The sequence below is a fragment of the Nerophis ophidion genome, linkage group LG03 (assembly GCF_033978795.1).
Source record: "Nerophis ophidion isolate RoL-2023_Sa linkage group LG03, RoL_Noph_v1.0, whole genome shotgun sequence".
Lineage (NCBI taxonomy): Eukaryota > Metazoa > Chordata > Actinopteri > Syngnathiformes > Syngnathidae > Nerophis > Nerophis ophidion.
Window position 1 is genome coordinate 13,962,174 of NC_084613.1, and position 23,320 is coordinate 13,985,493.

The 23,320-nt window shown below is 40.8% G+C and overlaps 1 protein-coding gene and 1 long non-coding RNA gene across 8 annotated transcripts in view; one reads left to right on the forward strand and one right to left on the reverse strand.

Annotated features, from left to right (window-relative positions):
• cftr (CF transmembrane conductance regulator) overlaps window positions 1-23,320 on the forward strand; it is a 104,815-nt gene that overhangs the window by 29,808 nt on the left and 51,687 nt on the right. For both annotated transcript variants that reach the window (XM_061894313.1, XM_061894314.1), the window contains exons 10-11: window positions 1,758-1,928; window positions 1,995-2,186. In XM_061894313.1, coding sequence (XP_061750297.1) covers window positions 1,758-1,928; window positions 1,995-2,186 — 363 coding nt within the window. The remainder of the gene's footprint in view (window positions 1-1,757; window positions 1,929-1,994; window positions 2,187-23,320) is intronic.
• The window catches only part of LOC133549155 (uncharacterized), a 32,180-nt gene that overhangs the window by 2,776 nt on the left and 6,084 nt on the right, over window positions 1-23,320 (reverse strand). For 3 of the 6 annotated variants that reach the window (XR_009806039.1, XR_009806034.1, XR_009806035.1), the window contains one exon: window positions 1,762-2,207. The exons of 1 other annotated variant lie outside the window; for it this stretch is intronic. This is a non-coding gene — a long non-coding RNA (uncharacterized LOC133549155). Of the gene's footprint in view, window positions 1-1,761; window positions 2,208-14,687; window positions 15,989-20,922; window positions 21,055-23,320 lie in introns of those variants that run through there. 2 more of the 6 variants (XR_009806038.1, XR_009806037.1) reach the window with 2 other exon arrangements.

Genomic DNA, 23,320 nt, shown 5'->3' on the forward strand with positions numbered 1-23,320 from the left:
ATATATATATATATATGTTTATATATATATATATATATATATATATATTTACTCAGCTGCATAGAGTATCGGCAGTCGGGCGAGCCTTTATTATGAAATAAAATCCTATTCATTACATTTAAACAAAATACAAGTAGAACTACCGTATTTCCTTGAATTTCCGCCGATGCGCTAATTAATTTAAAACCTCTTCTCACTCCGGCGTTTACCACAAATTTTTTTATAACCTCTTCTCACTTCGGCGCTTACCAAAGGCATCCGGTAAATTTAGGCATGCGCTTATAAATTTGAGTGTGATGTAATGATACTATCATGAAAACCACATTTGATAAAAAAAAGTTATGGTCTTACCTTTACTTATAAATGAAGTCCATGCACAGCTCCTTCTGATCAAAAGCATCGATAACTTGTTTAAAGAAGTCTTCCTTGTCTTTCTTCAGTTTTAAAAGTCTCTCTGTCTCGATGGAGATCTTCCTTTATTACCTCCTGCTTCGATTGAAAGTCCAGTTTAGAAAACAGTTTTATTTTAGATATGTAATCCTCCATGTTAAAAGTGCAAGCGAGAGGAAAAAAATAAACGATCGCTGTTCACTCTTGCTGCTTGTTGTCACTTCTTCTGCAGCCGAGTTGTCGCAAGAAGGATCACTAGCGCCCTCTACCACCAGGAGGCGGGAGTCATTTAATAACTCTTATTTGACACACGCAGCTTCGGTATAATAATAAAACATTGCTGCTTACTGTTCTTTTTAGCATATTCAATAGCTTGGACCTTAAATCCTACTGAATAATTCTTAATCTTCTTCCCATTATGAGATTTCAAATTATTGAAATCAGCCTCCTCCGTTTTGAAAATGATGACAGGGGAAGTGTCACTCGTGACGTGACGAGTTTGACCCGGGGGAAATTCTAGGCATATGCTAATTATTTGGCGAAACAAGTTTGACCCGGCAGAAATTCTAGACATGCACTAATAAAAATAATATTTTGCAAAACGAGTTTGACCCGGCGTTAATCCTGAGCTGGTGGCAATACTAAGCATGCGCTAATTATTTTGAGAAACGAGTTTGACCCGGCAGTAATTCTAGGCAGGCGCATACTATATACCCGGCGGCAATTCAAGGAAATACAGTATACATTTTATCATGTTTTTTTCAAATAATACAGTACAGATTGAAATATTTACAATAGCTATTCTGTATTTCATTGAAAAAATATTCAATTACTATTAATTAAAATATTTTTCTTAATGAACATGACAACAATAACACAGATTTAAATATAACTTGGCATGATGTGCATTGTTCTATATTGTATTAAGTCAATATAAAATATCGTTTGAAGAATCAAAAGTAGGTTGATATCGTCGATGTCCCCGACTGAAAAGGGAACCGCCTTGAGGTGCAAAGGATGGTTGCAGCGGCGCCAGAAGGCCAAAACCCCCAACCCCCCACCCCTTCCAATTTCCTCCCTTTCCAGTTGCAAGTCTCGTGTCATAACATCTGTATATGTGCTGATCGGGGCTATCGATATTTTTCCTGGCCTCAGACTGAGCCCCACCTCATAGGAGCCTAGTATGAGATCAGCTTTCTTTTTGGTCATCCTCAACACCCCTCCACCTTTTCCTCCTGCATCCACGTTTTTCCACCTTCTACAGGGCCCAGCCCCATGGCTAGCCATCAGTGTTTCTGTTCTGTCGCCCTGTACAATGTGTGTCTGCTCTTGAAATGGGTGTGCCTAATGAAGTGTCTACTTTGCAGGGCATCGGCGAGCTCTTTGAGAAGATCAAGCAGGAGAACAAAGCCAACGGTCACGCCAACAACGGCCTCTTTTTCACCAACCTGTACGTCACACCCGTCCTGAAGAACATCAGCCTCCGCCTGGAGCAGGGCCAGATGCTGGCGGTGGCGGGATCCACGGGCTCTGGGAAGGTATGTCTGTCCTGGAGGGGCGCCGCTGCCGACGGCCATCTTGAAAGGCGCCATCTTTTCCTCCAGAGCTCTCTGCTAATGATGATTCTGGGAGAGCTGGTGCCGTCCGAGGGGAAAATCCGACATAGCGGTCGCGTGTCGTTCTCCTCGCAGACTTCCTGGATCATGCCGGGCACCATAAGGGACAACATCCTCTTTGGACTCACCTACGACGAGTACCGCTACACTTCGGTCATCAAGGCCTGCCAGCTGGAGGAGGTGAGTTCATCTTTGTGGCTCCTTCAGAGTATGCAAATGAGCTTGTGTAAGCATGCTGTGGGTTTTTAATTTGTGAGTCGTTTTGACCACTTGTATTGATTTCTATGATGAAAGGTGGCGGTTATGAAACATAACTGGCGGGGTTGTCTTCCTAGCTAAGACATGTTGGGAGTGTCTGTCCAGTTAGGTGGTGTTTCTAACTATGACATTATGGGAGTGTATGTCCAGTTAGGTGGTGTTTCTAACTATGACATTATGGGAGTGTATGTCCAGTTAGGTGGTGTTTCTAACTATGACATTATGGGAGTGTATGTCCAGTTAGGTGGTGTTTCTATCTATGACATTATGGGAGTGTATGTCCAGTTAGGTGGTGTTTCTAACTATGACATTATGGGAGTGTATGTCCAGTTAGGTGGTGTTTCTAACTATGACATTATGGGAGTGTCTGTCCAGTTAGGTGGTGTTTCTAACTATGACATGATGGGAGTGTATGTCCAGTTAGGTGGTGTTTCTAACTATGACATTATGGGAGTGTCTTTCCAGTTAGGTGGGGTTTCTAACTATGACATCATGAGAGTGTCTTTCCAGTTAGGTGGTGTTTCTAACTATGACATGATGGGAGTGTATGTCCAGTTAGGTGGTGTTTCTAACTATGACATTATGGGAGTGTATGTCCAGTTAGGTGGTGTTTCTAACTATGACATTATGGGAGTGTATGTCCAGTTAGGTGGTGTTTCTAACTATGACATTATGGGAGTGTCTTTACAGTTTGGTGGGGTTTCTAACTATGACATCATGAGAGTGTCTTTCCAGTTAGGTGGTGTTTCTATCTATGACATGATGGGAGTGTATGTCCAGTTAGGTGGTGTTTCTAACTATGACATGATGGGAGTGTCTGTCCAGTTAGGTGGTGTTTCTAACTATGACATGATGGGAGTGTATGTCCAGTTAGGTGGTGTTTCTAACTATGACATTATGGGAGTGTATGTCCAGTTAGGTGGTGTTCCTAACTATGACATTATGGGAGTGTATGTCCAGTTAGGTGGTGTTTCTAACTATGACATTATGAGAGTGTATGTCCAGTTAGGTGGTGTTTCTAACTATGACATTTTGGGAGTGTATGTCCAGTTAGGTGGTGTTCCTAATTATGACATTATGGTAGTGGCTTTCCATTTAGGTGGTGTTTCTAGCTTAGACATGTTGGGAGTGTCTGTACAGTTAGGTGGTGTTTCTAGCTAAGACATGTCGGGAGTGTCTGTACAATTAGGTGGAGTTTCTAAATAGAATATGATGGGAGTGTCTGTTCAGTTAGGCGGTGCTTCTAGCTAGGACATTATGGGAGTGTCAGACCAGTTGGGTGGTGTTTTTAGCTCAGACATGTTGGGAGTGTCAGTCCAGTTAGGTGGTGTTTCTATTTAGGACATGTTGGAAGTGTATGTCCAGTTAGGTGGTGTTTCTAGTTATGACATTACGGGAGTGTCTGTCCAGTAAGGTGGTGTTTCTAACTAGGACATGTTGAGAGTGTCTGTCCAGTTAGGTGGTGGTTCTAGCTAAGATATGTTGGGAATGTCTGTCCAGTTAGGTGGTGTTTCTAACTAGGACATGTTGGGAGTGTCTGTACAGTCAGGTGGTGTTTCTAGCTAAGAAATGTTGGGGGTGTCTGTACAGTTAGGTGGAGTTTCTAGCTAGAACATGATGGGATGTCTGTCCAGTTAGGTGGTGTTTCTAGCTAGGACATGTTGGGAGTGTGTGTGAGGCATCAAGAAAGCTCTCCTTTCCTGGGACCACAGTTACACCCGTTAAAAGCCCCTCCAACACAGAGTCTAATAAGCCCGAGTGTTGAGTGAGGGCCCCCCAGCAGAATCAGTGCCACTCTGTTGCCATGGTTACCGCGCATTATGTCACCGGAATGCAACATGATCTCGTTGCTTGTCCATAATGGACGTGACAGCGTCGCACAGAGACGTCCAGGCTGCACTTTTAGCGAGTCAGTCCGAGGATGTGACCAAATGTGTCAAGATTATATCATTAAAAATAATATTTCATCACCTCACCTCGTCCAAATCTCCCCAAACTTGTCTTGTTCGTTTGTGCTGGGTCTAACTATTAGAGTTTCAAGTTATTCAAGAATTATGATTAACAACCAGCTCCATGAAATGTTAATAACATAAAAACTATAATAGTGGGGAAATTTGAACAACGTTGGGGGTCCTATTTATGATGAATAAGATGTTTCAAGTTATTCAAGAATTATGATTAACACCAGCTCCATGAAATGTTAACATAACAACTATAATAGTGGGGAAATTTGGACAACGTTGGGGGTCCTAATTATGATGAATAAGATGTAAAATAATAGGGCTGTGTGAATCTTTGGCCACCGCACGGTTCAATTCGATTCTTAGGGGTAAGGATTTGATTCAGAATCGATTCTCGATTCAAAATCAATACTTTTTAATAAAACTGTGTGCCAGTTCTATATTTGTCTTCATTTCTTGATTAATTAAATAAACAGCTGTGATAAATTTTTATATTACTTAAAACAAAACTGGTTTTGTTCAATACAATTCTACTTATACATTAATAAATTCAAATACAAATACGGCAACAAGAGACATATCCAACACTTCTCTTTTTTAAAGTCAATGTGAACGGCAGATATAGATCATCTCCATCAACAATATCATTTGTCTGAGCGGCTGGACAGGACAGATTAAAACAAGAAAATAAATTATATTTTTAAATCGATTTTTTCATCTTTTTGAAAGGCTTGAGAATTGTTACAAAAGAGAATTGCAATTGATTCCATATGTATTTTATGACACCCCTAATATATACACAATAATGACAAAAAAAACATAACATGTAAATAACTCGAAGACTGTAAGAGTACAAACGATTGGGACAAGTTTGGGAAGATTTTGAAATATTTGGGGATCTAGTTATGATTATTAATATGTTAATAACATACACGTTAATTACAATACATAAATAAAAACAAAACATAAAACGTTGATAACTTCAAAACTATAATAGACCAAATATTTTTGCAGCACAAACAATTGGGAAAAGTCTGGGAGATTTTTAATTTTTTAGGGGTCTAGTTATTATTATTGACATGTAAATTACACGTTAATAACATTAAAAAAGCAATTAAAAAAAACAGCATAAAACTTAAAAATAACTTGAAAACTATAATAGATAGACCAAAAATGTTTGCAGCACATACGATTGGGACATGTTTGGAAAGATTTAGAATTATTCTGGGGTGTAGTTATGATTATTAACATGTTAGATACACGTTAATAACGGTAAAAAAAACAACATAAAATATTATTAACCTAAAACATATAATAGTTAGACCAAAAATGTTCAGAGCACAAACGATTGGGACAAGTTTGGAAAGATGTTGAAATATTTGGGGGTCGAATTATGATTATTAACACGTTAATAAAAAAAGAAAAAAAGAAAAAGAAAAAAAAGAAAAGAAAATATAATACATTATGAGCTTAAAAACTATACTGGTTGGATCAAAAATGTTTGCAGCACAAATGATTAGGACAAGATTGGAAATATTTTGAATTATGTAGGGGCGTAGTTATGCTTATTAATGTGTTAATTACATGTTAGAACCAATAAAAAACAACATAACATGTTAATAACTGAAAAACTATACTAGATAGACCAAAAATGTTTGCAGCACAAACGATTGGGACAAGTTTGGAAATATTTTGAATTATTTGGGTGTGTAGTTATGATTATTAACATGTTAAATACACTGTAATAACGATAAAAAAACCAAAACAACATAAAACATTAATAACTTAAAAACTTAATAGACCAAAAATGTTTGCAGCATAAATGATTGGGACAAGCTTGGAAAGATTTTGAAATATTTGGGGATGTAGTTATGATTATTAACATGTTAAATACATGATAGTAAATATAAAAAAATAAGATATAAAACGTTAATAACTTAAAAACGATAATTGACCAAAAATATTTGCAGCACAAATGATTGGGACAAGTTTGGAAAGATTTTGAAATATTTGGGAGTGTAGTTATGATTATTAACATGTTAAATACATGTTAATAACAATAAAACAAACTACATAAAATATTAATAACTTAAAAACGTTACTAGTTACACCAAAAATGTTTGCAGCACAAACGATTAGGACAAGTTTGTAAAGATTTTGAATGATGTAGGGGTGTCATTATAATTACTAATATGTTAATTACATGTTAATAACAATAAAAAAAACATGTTAATAACTTAAAAACTATAGTAAAATAATAGATAAACTAAAAATGTTTACAGCAAAAACAATTGTGACAAGTCTGGAAATATTTTAAATTATTTGGGGGTCAAGTTATGATTATTAACATGTTAAATACACGTTAATAACAGTTAAAAAAACAACAACATAAAACGTTAAAAATTATAATAGTTAGACCAAAATGTTCGCAGCACAAACGATTGGGACAAGTTTGGAAATATTTTGAAATATTTGGGGGTCTAGTTATTGTATGATTATTAACATGACAAATACATGTTAACATGTTACTAACATGTTAATATGTGTTATTAACATGTTATTAACATACACGTTATCAACAATTAAAAAAAGAAAACGTTGATAATTTAAAAACTTTAAAAGACCAAAAATGTTTGCAGCACAAACGGTTGGGACAAGTTAGGGAAGTTTGGACAAAGTGGGCGGGGCAACTCGCGTCTTGATAGAAAGTTTGGACGTATTGAAGCGAGGGTTGGGTGACATGTGTGGCGTCACAGAGTGCACCTTTGGGTGTTGTGGCCCAAACAGCGTGTGTTGCCACAGCAAACAGAGATGGTGTGCAATGTCCACATGGCTGTGAGACACGTGCACGCCATTGTTGCGCTCGTGTCTCGCACAATGTTGTTATTTCGTGTAAGCCGCTAACTTTCCGCTCAGAGGGTGAGACCGCAGTTGGGAGTGAAGGGGACTGTTGTGTTACTAGAGAGCAGGAAAGAACTGTAGCTGCAGGTCATTGTATTCTCAGGGACTGTACAGTTGGTCTTCCAAGAAGTTGGACCTCATGTAAGAAAAACACTCTTTGGGGGTGACTGCAGCGGCCATTTCAGTGAAGGTTGACTGGACCTGCTGAGCCACACACACAGCACCACCTGTGCATTAACAGCTACAGGTGTCCCAATGCAACTTTTTCATTTTCAATATTTAGAGCTTTAAGTATTGGCCAATACCGATATTGATCCAATACGATATCAACAGGAATCAAACATACTTGTATTATTTGGTATTGTGGAATTTTAGAAAAGGTTTGATCATGTGAAATGAGTCAAACAGAAAGCAATGGTAGCTATGAAAAACACTATTATTAACCGTCTGAAATGGACTTACGCTGTCTTTAAGTTGAAGTGGAGTGGTAATTGTTTTTTTGTAACACCTAGTGGTCGCAATAATTCACAAAGTTAAGCTCACGATGAGGACACGTCTATTACTGGATACTTTGTAGTATCCTAGACTTTGTATGTGTAAGTCCGTGTTGGCGCTAGGAATTTTCAAAATGGGGTCCCACAGTAAATTTTTGGGGTCCCACTTTTTTGTAAGCGTTTTGAAAGCAAATGATAAACGTATGCATTATCCTGTTATAGCTCACATTCTATATTGTGTTTTGGAAAAAGGTTGTCATAAACGTTACTTAATTCTTTAAAAAATTATACGAAAGAAAAAAAATTATGCATATGTAAATGTATTCAATTATAAACCTTCATTCACTTTCTTCTTTCTTTCATGGATCTAAACTTTACTGCTGCCGGTAGTTTTTTTCTATATTTGTATTTAATAAGGTGTAGGTGTATTTATTTCAGTATAAAAGTGTCAAAAATATTTTGCTTGGGTCATGAAATCATGATAATGGTGTACCAGGGCATACATGCATTATTTATCCATCCATCCATCCATCATCTTCCGCTTATCCGAGGTCGGGTCGCGGGGGCAACAGCCTAAGCAGGGAAACCCAGACTTCCCTCTCCCCAGCCACTTCGTCTAGCTCTTCCCGGGGGATCCCGAGGCGTTCCCAGGCCAGCCGGGAGACATAGTCTTCCCAACGTGTCCTGGGTCTTCCCCGTGGCCTCCTACCGGTTGGACGTGCCCTAAACACCTCCCTAGGGAGGCGTTCGGGTGGCATCCTGACCAGATGCCCGAACCACCTCATCTGGCTCCTCTCGATGTGAAGGAGCAGCGGCTTTACTTTGAGTTCCTCCCGGATGGCAGAGCTTCTCACCCTATCTCTAAGGGAGAGACCCGCCACACGGCGGAGGAAACTCATTTCGGCCGCTTGTACCCGTGATCTTATCCTTTCGGTCATGACCCAAAGCTCATGACCATAGGTGAGGATGGGAACGTAGATCGACCGGTAAATTGAGAGCTTTGCCTTCCGGCTCAGCTCCTTCTTCACCACAACGGACCGGTGCAACGTCCGCATTACTGAAGACGCCGCACCGATCCGCCTGTTGATCTCACGATCCACTCTTCCCTCACTCGTGAACAAGACTCCTAGGTACTTGAACTCCTCCACTAGGGGCAGGGTCTCCTCCCCAACCCGGAGATGGCACTCCACCCTTTTCCGGGCGAGAACCATGGACTCGGACTTGGAGGTGCTGATTCTCATTCCGGTCGCTTCACACTCGGCTGCGAACCGATCCAGCGAGAGCTGAAGATCCCGGTCAGATGAAGCCATCAGGACCACATCATCTGCAAAAAGCAGAGACCTAATCCTGCGGTTACCAAACCGGAACCCCTCAACGCCTTGACTGCGCCTAGAAATTCTGTCCATAAATGTTATGAACAGAATCGGTGACAAAGGACAGCCTTGGCGGAGTCCAACCCTCACTGGAAATGTGTTCGACTTACTGCCGGCAATGCGGACCAAGCTCTGGCACTGATCGTACAGGGAACGGACCGCCACAATAAGACAGTCCGATACCCTATACTCTCTGAGCACTCCCCACAGGACTTCCCGAGGGACACGGTCGAATGCCTTCTCCAAGTCCACAAAGCACATGTAGACTGGTTGGGCAAACTCCCATGCACCCTCAAGAACCCTGCCGAGAGTATAGAGCTGGTCCACAGTTCCACGACCAGGACGAAAACCACACTGTTCCTCCTGAATCCGAGGTTCGACTATCCGACGTAGCCTCCTCTCCAGTACACCTGAATAAACCTTACCGGGAAGGCTGAGGAGTGTGATCCCACGATAGTTGGAACACACCCTCCGGTCCCCCTTCTTAAAGAGAGGAACCACCACCCCGGTCTGCCAATCCAGAGGTACCGCCCCCGATGTCCACGCAATGCTGCAAAGTCTTGTCAACCACGACAGCCCCACAGCATCCAGAGCCTTAAGGAACTCCGGGCGGATCTCGTCCACCCCTGGGGCCTTGCCACCGAGGAGCTTTTTAACTACCTCAGCGACCTCAGCCCCAGAAATAGGAGAGCCCACCACAGATTCCCCAGGCACTGCTTCCTCATAGGAAGACGTGTTGGTGGGATTGAGGAGGTCTTCGAAGTATTCCTTCCACCTGTCCACAACATCCGCAGTCGAGGTCAGCAGAACACCATCCGCACCATACACGGTGTTGATAGTGCACTGCTTCCCCTTCCTGAGGCGGTGGACGGTGGTCCAGAATCGCTTCGAAGCCGTCCGGAAGTCGTTTTCCATAGCTTCCCCGAACTCTTCCCATGTCCGAGTTTTTGCCTCCGCGACCGCTGAAGCTGCACACCGCTTGGCCTGTCGGTACCTGTCCACTGCCTCCGGAGTCCTATGAGCCAAAAGGACCCGATAGGACTCCTTCTTCAGCTTGACGGCATCCCTCACCGCTGGTGTCCACCAAGGGGTTTTAGGATTGCCGCCCCGACAGGCACCAACTACCTTGCGGCCACAGCTCCGATCTGCCGCCTCGACAACAGAGGTGCGGAACATGGTCCACTCGGACTCAATGTCCAGCACCTCCCTCGTGACATGTTCAAAGTTCTTCCGGAGGTGGGAATTGAAACTTTGTCTGACAGGAGACTCTGCCAGACGTTCCCAGCAGACCCTCACAATGCGTTCGGGCCTCCCAGGTCTGTCCGGCATCCTCCCCCACCATCGCAGCCAACTCACCACCAGGTGGTGATCGGTAGAAAGCTCCGCCCCTCTCTTCACCCGAGTGTCCATAACATGATGCCGCAAATCCGATGACACAACTACAAAGTCGATCATGGAACTGCGGCCTAGGGTGTCCTGGTGCCAAGTGCACATATGGACACCCTTATGTTTGAACATGGTGTTTGTTATGGACAAACTGTGACGAGCACAAAAGTCCAATAACAAAACACCACTCGGGTTCAGATCCGGGCGGCCATTCTTCCCAATCACGCCTCTCCAGGTTTCACTGTCGTTGCCAACGTGAGCGTTGAAGTCTCCCAGTAGGACAAGGGAACCACCCGGGGGAGCACTTTCCAGTACTCCCTCGAGCGTTCCCAAAAAGGGTGGGTACTCTGAACTGCTGTTTGGTGCATAAGCACAAACAACAGTCAGGACCCGTCCCCCCACCCGAAGGCGGAGGGAGGCTACCCTTTCGTCCACCGGGTTGAACTCCAACGTACAGGCTTTGAGCCGGGGGGAAACAAGAATTGCCACCCCAGCCCGTCGCCTCTCACTGCCGGCAACGCCAGAGTGGAAGAGGGTCCAATCCCTCTCGAGAGAAGTGGTTCCAGAGCCCTTGCTGTGCGTCGAAGTGAGTCCGACTATATCCAGCCGGAATTTCTCGACTTCGCGCACTAGCTCAGGCTCTTTCCCCCCCAGTGACGTGACGTTCCACGTCCCAAGAGCTAGCTTCTGTAGCCGAGGATCGGACCGCCAAGTGCCCTGCCTTCGGCTGTCGCCCAGCTCACAATGCACCCGACCTCTATGGCCCCTGCTATGGGTGGTGAGCCCATTGGAGGGGTGACCCACGTTGCCTCTTCGGGCTGTGCCCGGCCGGGCCCCATGGGAACAGGCCCGGCCACCAGGCGCTCGCCATCGTGCCCCACCTCCGGGCCTGGCTCCAGAGGGGGGCCCCGGTGACCCGCGTCCGGGCGAGGGAAATCTGGGTCCATGATGTTTCTTCTTCATAAAGGTCTTCGAGCTGCTCTTTGTCTGATCCCTCACCTAGAACCTGTTTGCCTTGGGAGACCCTACCAGGGGGCTTTATGCCCCCGGACAACATAGCTCCTAGGATCATTGGGACACGCAAACTCCTCTACCACGATAAGGTTGCAGCTCAGAGAGGAGATGCATTATTAGGGTTAAATAAAAATGCATTATTTATTTAACCCTTAAATCTCTAGAGTCTACATCAACTACAGATCAATCCCTCAATTCAAAGGTTTTTTTGTTTTCTGACCTTTTTGACAAAGAAAACTATGTTTTTTAATGGCAAACACAAAATATGCCAAATCTTCCATCACATTTTTTTTCAAGGTGGAATATTTGATATGAAGCAATCGCAGCCTTGGATAAGTCAATAAATATTAAAAACATTGATTTTGATTCAATATTATGTTTTGAGCAATGACAGTTTTAAAGAAAAAAAAACAGCTTTGGTTTATTAGTCAACATTGCAACTTTTTCTAAATTACATTTCAGCTGTAAGCTTTTTTTATTCCACTTTTGTTATGTTTTTGTTTATTTCAATAGTACTTTTAGAATGTGCTGTGGGCCTTTAAAACATTAGCTGCGGGCCGCAACTGGCCTCCGGGCCACACTTTTGACACCCCTGCTTTGAATAAATAATGAAATCTGATAAGTCTATGGATAAAAAGCAGAGCCTGGTGACGCATGCGTGTTTATCATAACGCACAGTCAGCATCTCTGCTTCAGTAAACAATGACGGTGATGATGTCAGCGATGTGAGCGACACTTGCTAACTTGTTAGCCACTTCTCCAAGAGACTCCTTTTAAAGGCCTACTGAAACCCACTACTACCGACCACGCAGTCTGATAGTTTATATACCAATGATTAAATATTAACATTGCAACACATGCCAATATGGCCGGTTGAGTTTACTAAATTGCAATTTTAAATTTCCCGCGGATTTTCTTGTTGAAAACGTCACGGAATGATGACGCGTGCGCGTGACGTCACGGACTGTCAGGACATATTAGCGCAGCACCATTTGCGGCTAAAAGTCGTCTCTTTTCATCACGCAATTAAACAGTATTCTGGACATTTGTGTTGCTGAATCTTTTGCAATTTCTTCAATTAATAATGGAGATGTCAAAGTAGAAAGATGGAGTTGGGAAGCTTTAGCCACACAAACACACCGTGATTCCTTGTTTAAAATTCCCGGAGGTGAAGCTTTAGATAGATAGATAGTACTTTATTTATTCCGTCAGGAGAGTTCCTTCAGGAAAATTACAATTTTCAGCACAATCCCATTCAAGATCAGACAAACATTACAAGGAGACAGAACAGGATCGCTGACGGGTCTGCCGGCTTCCAGCACCCCTTACAAAAAAGATGACATACAGGTAAACGGGGGGGGGGGGGAGAGAAAAAAATAGAAGATTAAAATAAAATTAAAAAATAGGTCTTAGCCTAGGCCCTGGAGTGGGGGTAGATAGATAGATAGATAGATAGTACTTTATAGATTCCTTCAGGAGAGTTCCTTCAGGAAAATTAAAAGTTCCTTCAGGAAAATTTACTATTGATCAGAGCGGTCAAGCGAACATGGTTTCCAACCACTTGTCAACCGGCAGGTTTCAATGAGAAAATTGTGGTAAAAAGTCGCCTATTACCGGAGATCAGCTGAGCTTGCGTCGTCCACGCAGCTGACGTCGACTTCCCTTAGAGACTGGCCTCAAGACACCCATGGACACACCCTTCCGACTATCAGGTACTATTTAATCTCACTAAAACACTAGCAACAAAATAGAAAGATAAGGGATTTTCCAGAATCATCCTAGTAAATCTGTCTAAAAAGATCTGAATCCGTCCCAATGCAATCAACCTTTTTTTTTATTTTATTTATTTATTTTTCTAGTCCTTTGCTATCAATATAATCATCCACAAATCTTTCATCCTCGCTCAAATTAATGGGGAAATTGTCGTTTTCTTGGTCCGAATAGCTCTTGCTGCTGGAGGCTCCAATTATGAACAATGTGAGGACGTGAGGAGCCCTCACCCTTGTGACGTCATCGTCTGCGACTTCCGGTAAAGGCAAGGCTTTTTTATCAGCACCAAAAGTTGGGAACTTTATCGTCGATGTTTTCTACTAAATCCTTTCAGAAAAAAAAGGCAATATCGCGAAATGATCAAGTATGACACATAGAATGGACCTGCTATCCCCGTTTAAATAAGAAAATCTAATTTCAATTGGCCTTTAAAACACTCATCGCACATTAACACTTCAAAAGGGACATATTTGTTGACCTGCAAAGTATGTTTTTGGGGTGGAGGAATCTGATCGGGTGCTGGTTAGCTTGAAGCTAACAGCTAGCCTGTCTCCATCCTCGAACGATGTCGATCCAGCGGGAGATAAAAGTGAAGTTTCCATGGACTCCCAAAGACTGAAACAAGTCATTTACTGGAGCCATGGCACAGGATGAAGTTAAAAAGGTTGACTTTACACTCACCTTAGTGTTTACCATCAAGTCTTTCTTTTGACAGCTCGTCGCGGTAAAGTAGTAAAAAGTGCAAACTGAGGTAGTATTTGTCATTGATAAAACGTTCGGCGATTCAAAATTTACGAAAAATTAAAACGCAATAATCTGGGACAGAATTTTGATCTGGCAAATATAACCAAAACAAAACACCGGCGGAAAACAATAATTGATCAAATTTTTAAAAATGTGCAAACCGGGCAGTAAACTATTTTTTTATGGAATTCCGCGTCTTTTCTGATTTGAATGCGTAAAAAGACAAAAATTGCGTTAGCGCCAACACTGTGTAAGTAGTACGCAAATATAAATATTTGATACTTGTTTATATTGACAAAAGTACTGTTTTATTGTTCAATGATTAGTACCTATGTCTAGCTTGTGTGCTATTGTGTGCTTAGCTGTTGTGTAGCTGCTAGCTCCTCGCAACCTATAGCCTGACATGTTTGCCTTTTGTAAACATTTCAAGGAATTGTGTGTTTATTGGAGGACATTTAGATGTTAACCGGCTGTCCAGTTTTGCACAAGTAAACATGCTGCTTGTTTCACACATGATATCACACACAAGTAAACACTCTGCAGAACTGCTTGTACTGCACATGATATCACACACAAGTAAACATCTTGCAGGACTGCTTGTATCGCACATGATAACACAAAAGTAAACACGTCGCAGGACTACTTGTTTCGCACATGATATCACACGCAAGTAAACACTCTGCAGGACTGCTTGTACTGCACATGATATCACACGCAAGTAAACACTCTGCAGGACTGCTTGTACTGCAGATGATATTACACACAAGTAAACATCTTGCAGGACTGCTTGTATCGCACATGATATCACAAAAGTAAACACGCCGCAGGACTATTTGTATCGCACATGATATCACACACAAGTAAACACTCTTCCAAACGGCTTGTAACGGACATGATATTGCACACAAAAAAACAGGCAGCAGGACTGCTTGTATCACACATATCACATGCAAGTTAACAGCCTGCGAGATGCTTGTACTGCACATGATATTACACACAAGTAAACATCTTGCAGGACTGCTTGTATCGCACATGATATCACAAAAGTAAACACGCCGCAGGACTACTTGTATCGCACATATCACACACAAGTAAACACTCTTCAAAACGGCTTGCAATGGACATATCACACACAAAAAAACAGGCAGCAGGACTGCTTGTATCACACATGATATCACATGCGAGTAAACAGCCTGCGAGATGCTTGTATTGCACATGATATCACACAAAAGTAAACACACTGGTGGACTGCTTGCATCGGACATGATATCGCACAGAAATAAACAGGCAGCATGACCGTATCACACATGCTAACACACACAAGTAAACACGCTGCAGGACTGTTTGCATCAGACATGATATTGCACACAAATAAATACACTGCAGGATGGCTTGCATCACACATGATATCACACACAAATAAACACTCTGCAGGACTGCTTGTGTCGCACATGATATCACACATTTTACATGCATGTAGATACCAGGACCTATCAGCACAACTTTAGTGATAAAGTGAACTTCCATCAACTGGGAAGTAGATGCTTACATAACAAACATGGTGTGTTGTTACCTTTACAAGTTGTGTTTTGTTTTTCAGTTCATTCAGAGTGAAAACAGCTCAATTGTTCCTAGTTTTTATTTGCAACCTGGTTGAGGTCTGGGATTGTTGGAAAAGTTCTCCAGGGTAACCCTGCCAGTTTGTTGAAGAGCAACTGTCATTCCTGGCTATTGTTGCAGCACACAAACTCCCATGGGTGGTCCCCACAATGTATACGGGGGCGGCTGCTTTACGTGCGTGTCCAGACAGACACACAAAACGTGCGTGTACAATGTTGTGTAGATAGGCACACAAAACGTGTGCATACAATCAATGTTCTTGAGCCTCACAAACTGTTAACTTGGTCCCTCATGCGCTGGCGTCAGGACGCTTGACAAGGTAAGAAGTTTGAATGATGAACGTTCACTCTCACTGTGTTTGCATCATCTATCATGGTCCCACCTGTGTTCATCCCACCTCACTGCTTGTATGTCAGAAGTTACACCAGAGGTGTGCCAACCTTTACACTTAGGGCCGCACACTGGAGAAAAAATAAAATAAAATAAAATTATATATATATATATATATATATATATATCTTGATTGGATTATCCAGAGAATAGTGCTCGATACCGTGGTAGAGCGCAATATGTAGGTGTGGGAAAAAATCACAAGACTACTTCATCTCTACAGATCTGTTTCATGAGGGGTTCCCTCAATCATCAGGAGATTTTAATGGAAGCATTCACATACAATGGTTTATATAGGGCACAGAGTGGGTGGGTACAGGCAGGCGTAGGGTGTGGTGATTGGCTCATGTGTTACCTAGGAGGTGTTTCCTTCTGTGGCGGCATGTTGAAATAATTTCACTGCGCTTGTTGAGGGATGATAGATCGGGATGATATATAATAAACAGTTTCTCTTTTAAGCATAGGTTGCATCTTTTATTACCACTGTTGTAAGGTGTGCTGGATGCAAGAATTTGCCATGTTATTGAATATTCAACATTGTTGTCTTTGAGGTTCCAAATGTGTTTGCTGAGTTCTGTAGAATTCTGCAAAGTCTGGTTTCTAAAGGAGGCGTTGTGATTATTCCATCTTGTTTTGAACGCTCCTTCGGTTAATCCTACGTACGTGTCGGATGTGTTAATGTCCTTGCGTATTACCTTTGCTTGGTAAACGACTGATGTCCGTAAGCACCTTCCGTTGAGAGGGCAATCAGGTTTCTTGCGACAGTTACATTCATTATTGGTTTCAGAGTCGTTTAGTCTGGGGGTAGGCAGTCCTTTAGCAATTGCTTTGTTGTGGTTTGAAATGATTTGTTGCATGTTATTCATACAGCTGTAGCTCAATTTAATGTTGTTCTTGTTGAATTTTTTTCTTAGGGTGTTGCCTTTGGGGAAGTGTTTGTCGATCAGAGTGAGGAACTTGCGGCCGATGTTGGTTGAGACGTCTTTGCTGAATGGCGGATTGTACCAGATGATGTTGTTTCGTTTTCTGCTCTTTTTTGGTTGGTTTCCTGGAGTGGGTTCATAGGTGAGGGTGAAGTTGTATCCGCTTTCATCAAGTGCTTTCTGGTATGGGGGGGTTGCTTGGTCGAATTCAGCTTTGCTAGATGACAGCATCGATAGCCTTTTATTAATTCCGGTAGGTATTCTTTTCGTGGTGGTGGGTGGGTGGTTGCTGTCATGGTGCACGTATTGGAGTGTTGTGTTGGGTTTCGTGAATGGTTGGTAGCTGTTATTTCTCAGGTTGAAAGTGACGTCGAGGAAGTTGACGGTTTGCTTGTTGGCTTCAATCGTGATCCGTAGGCCATTTTCTTTGAAGATTTGGCATATGCGCTTCTTGGTGTTCTCGCTTCTCCTTGGCGAGGCGCGGCACACTGCCAGTCCGTCATCACGGTAAATACCAAGGTTCAGGTTGAGGCTAGCAAGCTGGGAGAGGAGGAAACTCCCAACGAGTTCGCACGTTTCTGCTCCGTCAAAACTCCCCATAGTAACGTCAAATGTTGAATTGTTCTTTTTTTGCCATGGTGTACTGTTGTGGATGAGTATGGAGTTCTTTGCGTGGATGATGATGTTTCTTTCGTTGCCTGTGATTGAGTCGTAGTCCGAGGCGAAGTTTAGTGCTTGAGTCAGTAGGTCTTGCGTGATGGAAGGGTAAAATTCTTCGATGTCGAAGGAGATAAAGTTGTGTTGTTGTTTGTCTTGGATGTTGTTAAACCATTTGATTACTGCTGCTGTATTTCTCCATTGGTTGAGTGATGTTTTGTCCTTGATTTTTGCGTTGATTCTGTCCAGGATTATTTTGCTGATTTTTCCTATTTCGGATTTAGTTGGGTTTATTAGTCGGCATGTTGGGTTATTTGCGAAGTTGGGTTTGTGGTCCTTCAATGTGATGAAGGCTTCTTTGTTGGCTGTGGCGTCCACCCTGTCCTCAATGTCCAGTTCGGTTGCGATCCGCTTGTTTTCCAGGTGGATGTTCTGTAAAGTGTTGGGTTGCGCTTTTTTGTATGATTTGGTGATGCTTTTGTCCAGTAAAGAGTTATGTTCTGGTATGTCCATTCTGTAGAAGTTTGTGGTTTTATCGGCGGCTATACGGATTCAAATCTACCAAGAACCCACCTAGAGTCAAGGAATTAAAGGACTTTGAGAACAACATGCTCAAAATGATACAATCAGTCAAATTTAAGCCAGCCCGCAACCCATTCCTCACCAAGCTGAAAAATGACACTGAGCGCATCAAGAAAGTAAGCAACCTCATCATAGCCGCCGATAAAACCACAAACTTCTACAGAATGGACATACCAGAACATAACTCTTTACTGGACAAAAGCATCACCAAATCATACAAAAAAGCGCAACCCAACACTTTACAGAACATCCACCTGGAAAACAAGCGGATCGCAACCGAACTGGACATTGAGGACAGGGTGGACGCCACAGCCAACAAAGAAGCCTTCATCACATTGAAGGACCACAAACCCAACTTCGCAAATAACCCAACATGCCGACTAATAAACCCAACTAAATCCGAAATAGGAAAAATCAGCAAAATAATCCTGGACAGAATCAACGCAAAAATCAAGGACAAAACATCACTCAACCAATGGAGAAATACAGCAGCAGTAATCAAATGGTTTAACAACATCCAAGACAAACAACAACACAACTTTATCTCCTTCGACATCGAAGAATTTTACCCTTCCATCACGCAAGACCTACTGACCCAAGCACTAAACTTTGCCTCGGACTACGACTCAATCACAGGTAACGAAAGAAACATCATCATCCACGCAAAGAACTCCATACTCATCCACAACAGTACACCATGGCAAAAAAAGAACAATTCAACATTTGACGTTACAATGGGGAGTTTTGACGGAGCAGAAACGTGCGAACTCGTTGGGAGTTTCCTCCTCTCCCAGCTTGCTAGCCTCAACCTGAACCTTGGTATTTACCGTGATGACGGACTGGCAGTGTGCCGCGCCTCGCCAAGGAGCAGCGAGAACACCAAGAAGCGCATATGCCAAATCTTCAAAGAAAATGGCCTACGGATCACGATTGAAGCCAACAAGCAAACCGTCAACTTCCTCGACGTCACTTTCAACCTGAGAAATAACAGCTACCAACCATTCACGAAACCCAACACAACACTCCAATACGTGCACCACGACAGCAACCACCCACCCACCACCACGAAAAGAATACCTACCGGAATTAATAAAAGGCTATCGATGCTGTCATCTAGCAAAGCTGAATTCGACCAAGCAACCCCCCCGTACCAGAAAGCACTTGATGAAAGCGGATACAACTTCACCCTCACCTATGAACCCACTCCAGGAAACCAACCAAAAAAGAGCAGAAAACGAAACAACATCATCTGGTACAATCCGCCATTCAGCAAAGACGTCTCAACCAACATCGGCCGCAAGTTCCTCACTCTGATCGACAAACACTTCCCCAAAGGCAACACCCTAAGAAAAATATTCAACAAGAACAACATTAAATTGAGCTACAGCTGTATGAATAACATGCAACAAATCATTTCAAACCACAACAAAGCAATTGCTAAAGGACTGCCTACCCCCAGACTAAACGACTCTGAAACCAATAATGAATGTAACTGTCGCAAGAAACCTGATTGCCCTCTCAACGGAAGGTGCTTACGGACATCAGTCGTTTACCAAGCAAAGGTAATACGCAAGGACATTAACACATCCGACACGTACGTAGGATTAACCGAAGGAGCGTTCAAAACAAGATGGAATAATCACAACGCCTCCTTTAGAAACCAGACTTTGCAGAATTCTACAGAACTCAGCAAACACATTTGGAACCTCAAAGACAACAATGTTGAATATTCAATAACATGGCAAATTCTTGCATCCAGCACACCTTACAACAGTGGTAATAAAAGATGCAACCTATGCTTAAAAGAGAAACTGTTTATTATATATCATCCCGATCTATCATCCCTCAACAAGCGCAGTGAAATTATTTCAACATGCCGCCACAGAAGGAAACACCTCCTATGTAACACATGAGCCAATCACCACACCCTACGCCTGCCTGTACCCACCCACTCTGTGCCCTATATAAACCATTGTATGTGAATGCTTCCATCAAAATCTCCTGATGATTGAGGGAACCCCTCATGAAACAGATCTGTAGAGATGAAGTAGTCTTGTGATTTTTTCCCACACCTACATATATATATATATATATATATATATATATATATATATATATATATATATATATATATATATATATATATATATATACATATATATATACATATATATACATATACATATACATATATATACATATACACACACACATATATACATACATTTATAAATATATACACATACATATACTGTATGTATATATACATACTTATATATACATAAATAAATATATATATGTTCATTTATGTCTGTATATAAGTGTATTATGTAAATAAAAATGTATATATATATATATATATATACACATTGTGTGTATGTATATATATATATACATACACACACATACATATAATACATATATACACTGTATATATATATATATATATACACATACATAAATATATATATGTTCATATATATGTGTGTATATAACTGTATTATGTATATATATATATTGGGGGGATTTTTTATTTTTATCGTCATGAAAAAGGGAGGTTTTTGGCATGATAAAGGGAGGTTTTTTTTGGCTTGGTGAACTAATTGTAAGTTTATCTTGTGTTTGTTATGTTGATTTAATAAAAATAAATAGAATAAAACATTTTTTTTAAATAAATAAAAATGTATAAAAAAAAAATTCTGCGGCCCGGTGGTTGGGGACCACTGCTCTACTTAACAGACATAAAAAGATTACAACTCTCCCAAATATATTACACCTTTTACATCCATTCATGCATTATATTACTTTACTTTAACCGAAAAAAACACTCATTACTAATGTGTGAAGACTTTTATTTTGTTTTGCGGTAGTAACGACTTCCTCCCGGTCAACTTCCCTTGTTTTCACTTTATCAAAGTGCGCATGCAAGTGACGTCGAGGCCACATTGGGACCATATTTGTGTTTACACTGGAGTCTGCAAAAAAATCACATTGTAGTTTGAACTGTCAGTTGGAAAAAAATCAAGATTTCAAAAAAGTCTGCCTTCATTGTAGACGTAGTCATGAATTCTTGGGGATCCAAAAGGGTCCCACTGCTAAAAGTGTGAAAATGACATACATTTTTTTTATTTTTTATTTCAACACTTTAATCTCTAGCTCAACTTCAGGTCTATCTGTTAACATGAAGATTAAAAAAAATGTTATGTTTTATAATGTTTTGGTAAAAACACTATTTAATGGCAAAAACAAAATATGTAATAATTATACATTTTTGAGCAATGACAGTTTTTTTTTAACCGCCACTAAATTCAATATTGGTCTTAAAAAACATTTCAAAGTGGAATATTTCATGTGAAGTCACTGGAGCCTTAAAAATGTCAATAATTCATAACAACAAGATAATCCATTATCGTTTTTGAACAATGACAGTTTTTTTAACTGCCACTAAATTACATATTTGTCTTAAAAAAAAATTCAATGTGGAATTTTTCATGTGAAGTCATTAGAGCCTTATATATATATGTCAATAATTCATAACAACATGATAATCCATTATTATTTTTGAACAATGATAGTTTTTTAAAATAGAAATTCCACTGACAATATCCGAAAGGGTCCCACTCATCAGTGTTAAAATAGGCCAAGATTTATTTTCATTTACCTTTGAATGCTTAAATCTTCAGATGAACTTCAGATCTATTTATTCTTTTTTTTTTAGATTGCAACCTTTTATCCCCCAACAATTTTCAAAGTTGAATATTTGATGTGAAGTAATTCTAACCTTGAATCAGTCCAAAATTCACAATATTGATTTTGATTATTATTTTTTTATATTAATAATTTAAAAAAAGTCCCTCTAAAAATCCCAGGGATCTAAAACGGCCCCACTTAAAAAAGTGTTATAATGATGATTATTACTAATTATTATCAATAATATTTTGATACCAATTTTGTTTTGTGTAAATCTCCAAACAAGTAGTTCTCTTTTTTTTCACCAAGTGGCACCCCAAAAAACACTTGGCTCTCCAAGTACCACCATAATGAGCAACAATAATATGCAATAGTTTAGTTCAGTCAAAACAAGGCAGAAGTTAAATTCAGCAAGTATTAATATTTTTGGCCACTGTTAATATTAACATTTAAACAGTAACATTGTGTTAAAATATCGGAAATAAAACACTGTACTTTAATCAAGTGATTCTTTGGTGTACCACATAAATGGAGCTCGCGTACCACAAATCGACAATCACTGCTCGGGATCAACTTCAGATATATCCGTCAATTTTAACTGTTCATTATTATTAATATTTGTTTATGTTTTATGCCCTTTTTTTGGTTGCAACATATTCCCCCCTTACACATTTCAAAGTGTAATATTTGATGTCAAGTAATTTTAACCTTGAATCATCCTATAAATCATAACGTTAATTTTGATCCATTATTATTTTTTGAGCAATGACAGTTTAAAAACCCCCACTAAAGATCCCAGGGACCAAAAAGGGCTCCACTTATAAAAAAGTTCAAACAATTCCGATGTTGTTTTTGTTTTAAACTTTCAGCGCTTACATTTCTCTATCAGTGATTCTCAAACTGTGGTACGTGCACCACTAGGGGTACGCAAAATAATTTCTTGATTAAAGTAGGTACAACATTTTATTTTCCTATATCAAAACTCAGTGTTGCTGTTCAAACTGTGTGTTGGCCAAATATATGTTAATGAATACTGGTCCTACTACGCTACTGTATTTCAATGTGGCTCATTATGCTGGTACTCGGAGAGCAGAGTGTTTTCTGAGGTACTACTTGGTAAAATAAGTTTAAGAACGCCTGCTCTGAATCATACTTCAGATCTGTCTGGCAAATACCGTATTTTTCGGACTATAAGTCGCAGTCTTCTCCACAGTCCAGCGGGGGGTGAGACCCGGCCAAACCCCATCCATCCATCCATTTTCTACCGCTTATTCCCTTTTGGGGTTGCGGGGGGCGCTGGCGCCTATCTCAGCTACAATCGGGCGGAAGGCGGGGTACACCCTGGACAAGTCGCCACCTCATCGCAGGGCCAACACAGATGGACAGACAACATTCACACTCACATTCAAACCCCAAAAAATAAATAAAATAAATACATTTTTAAAAATTCTTTTTTTTTTTTTTTTTTATAGTTTGGCCAAGTCTCACCACCGGCCAAACTACAAAAAAAAAAAACGCGACTTATAGTCCGAAAAATACGCTATACGTTTT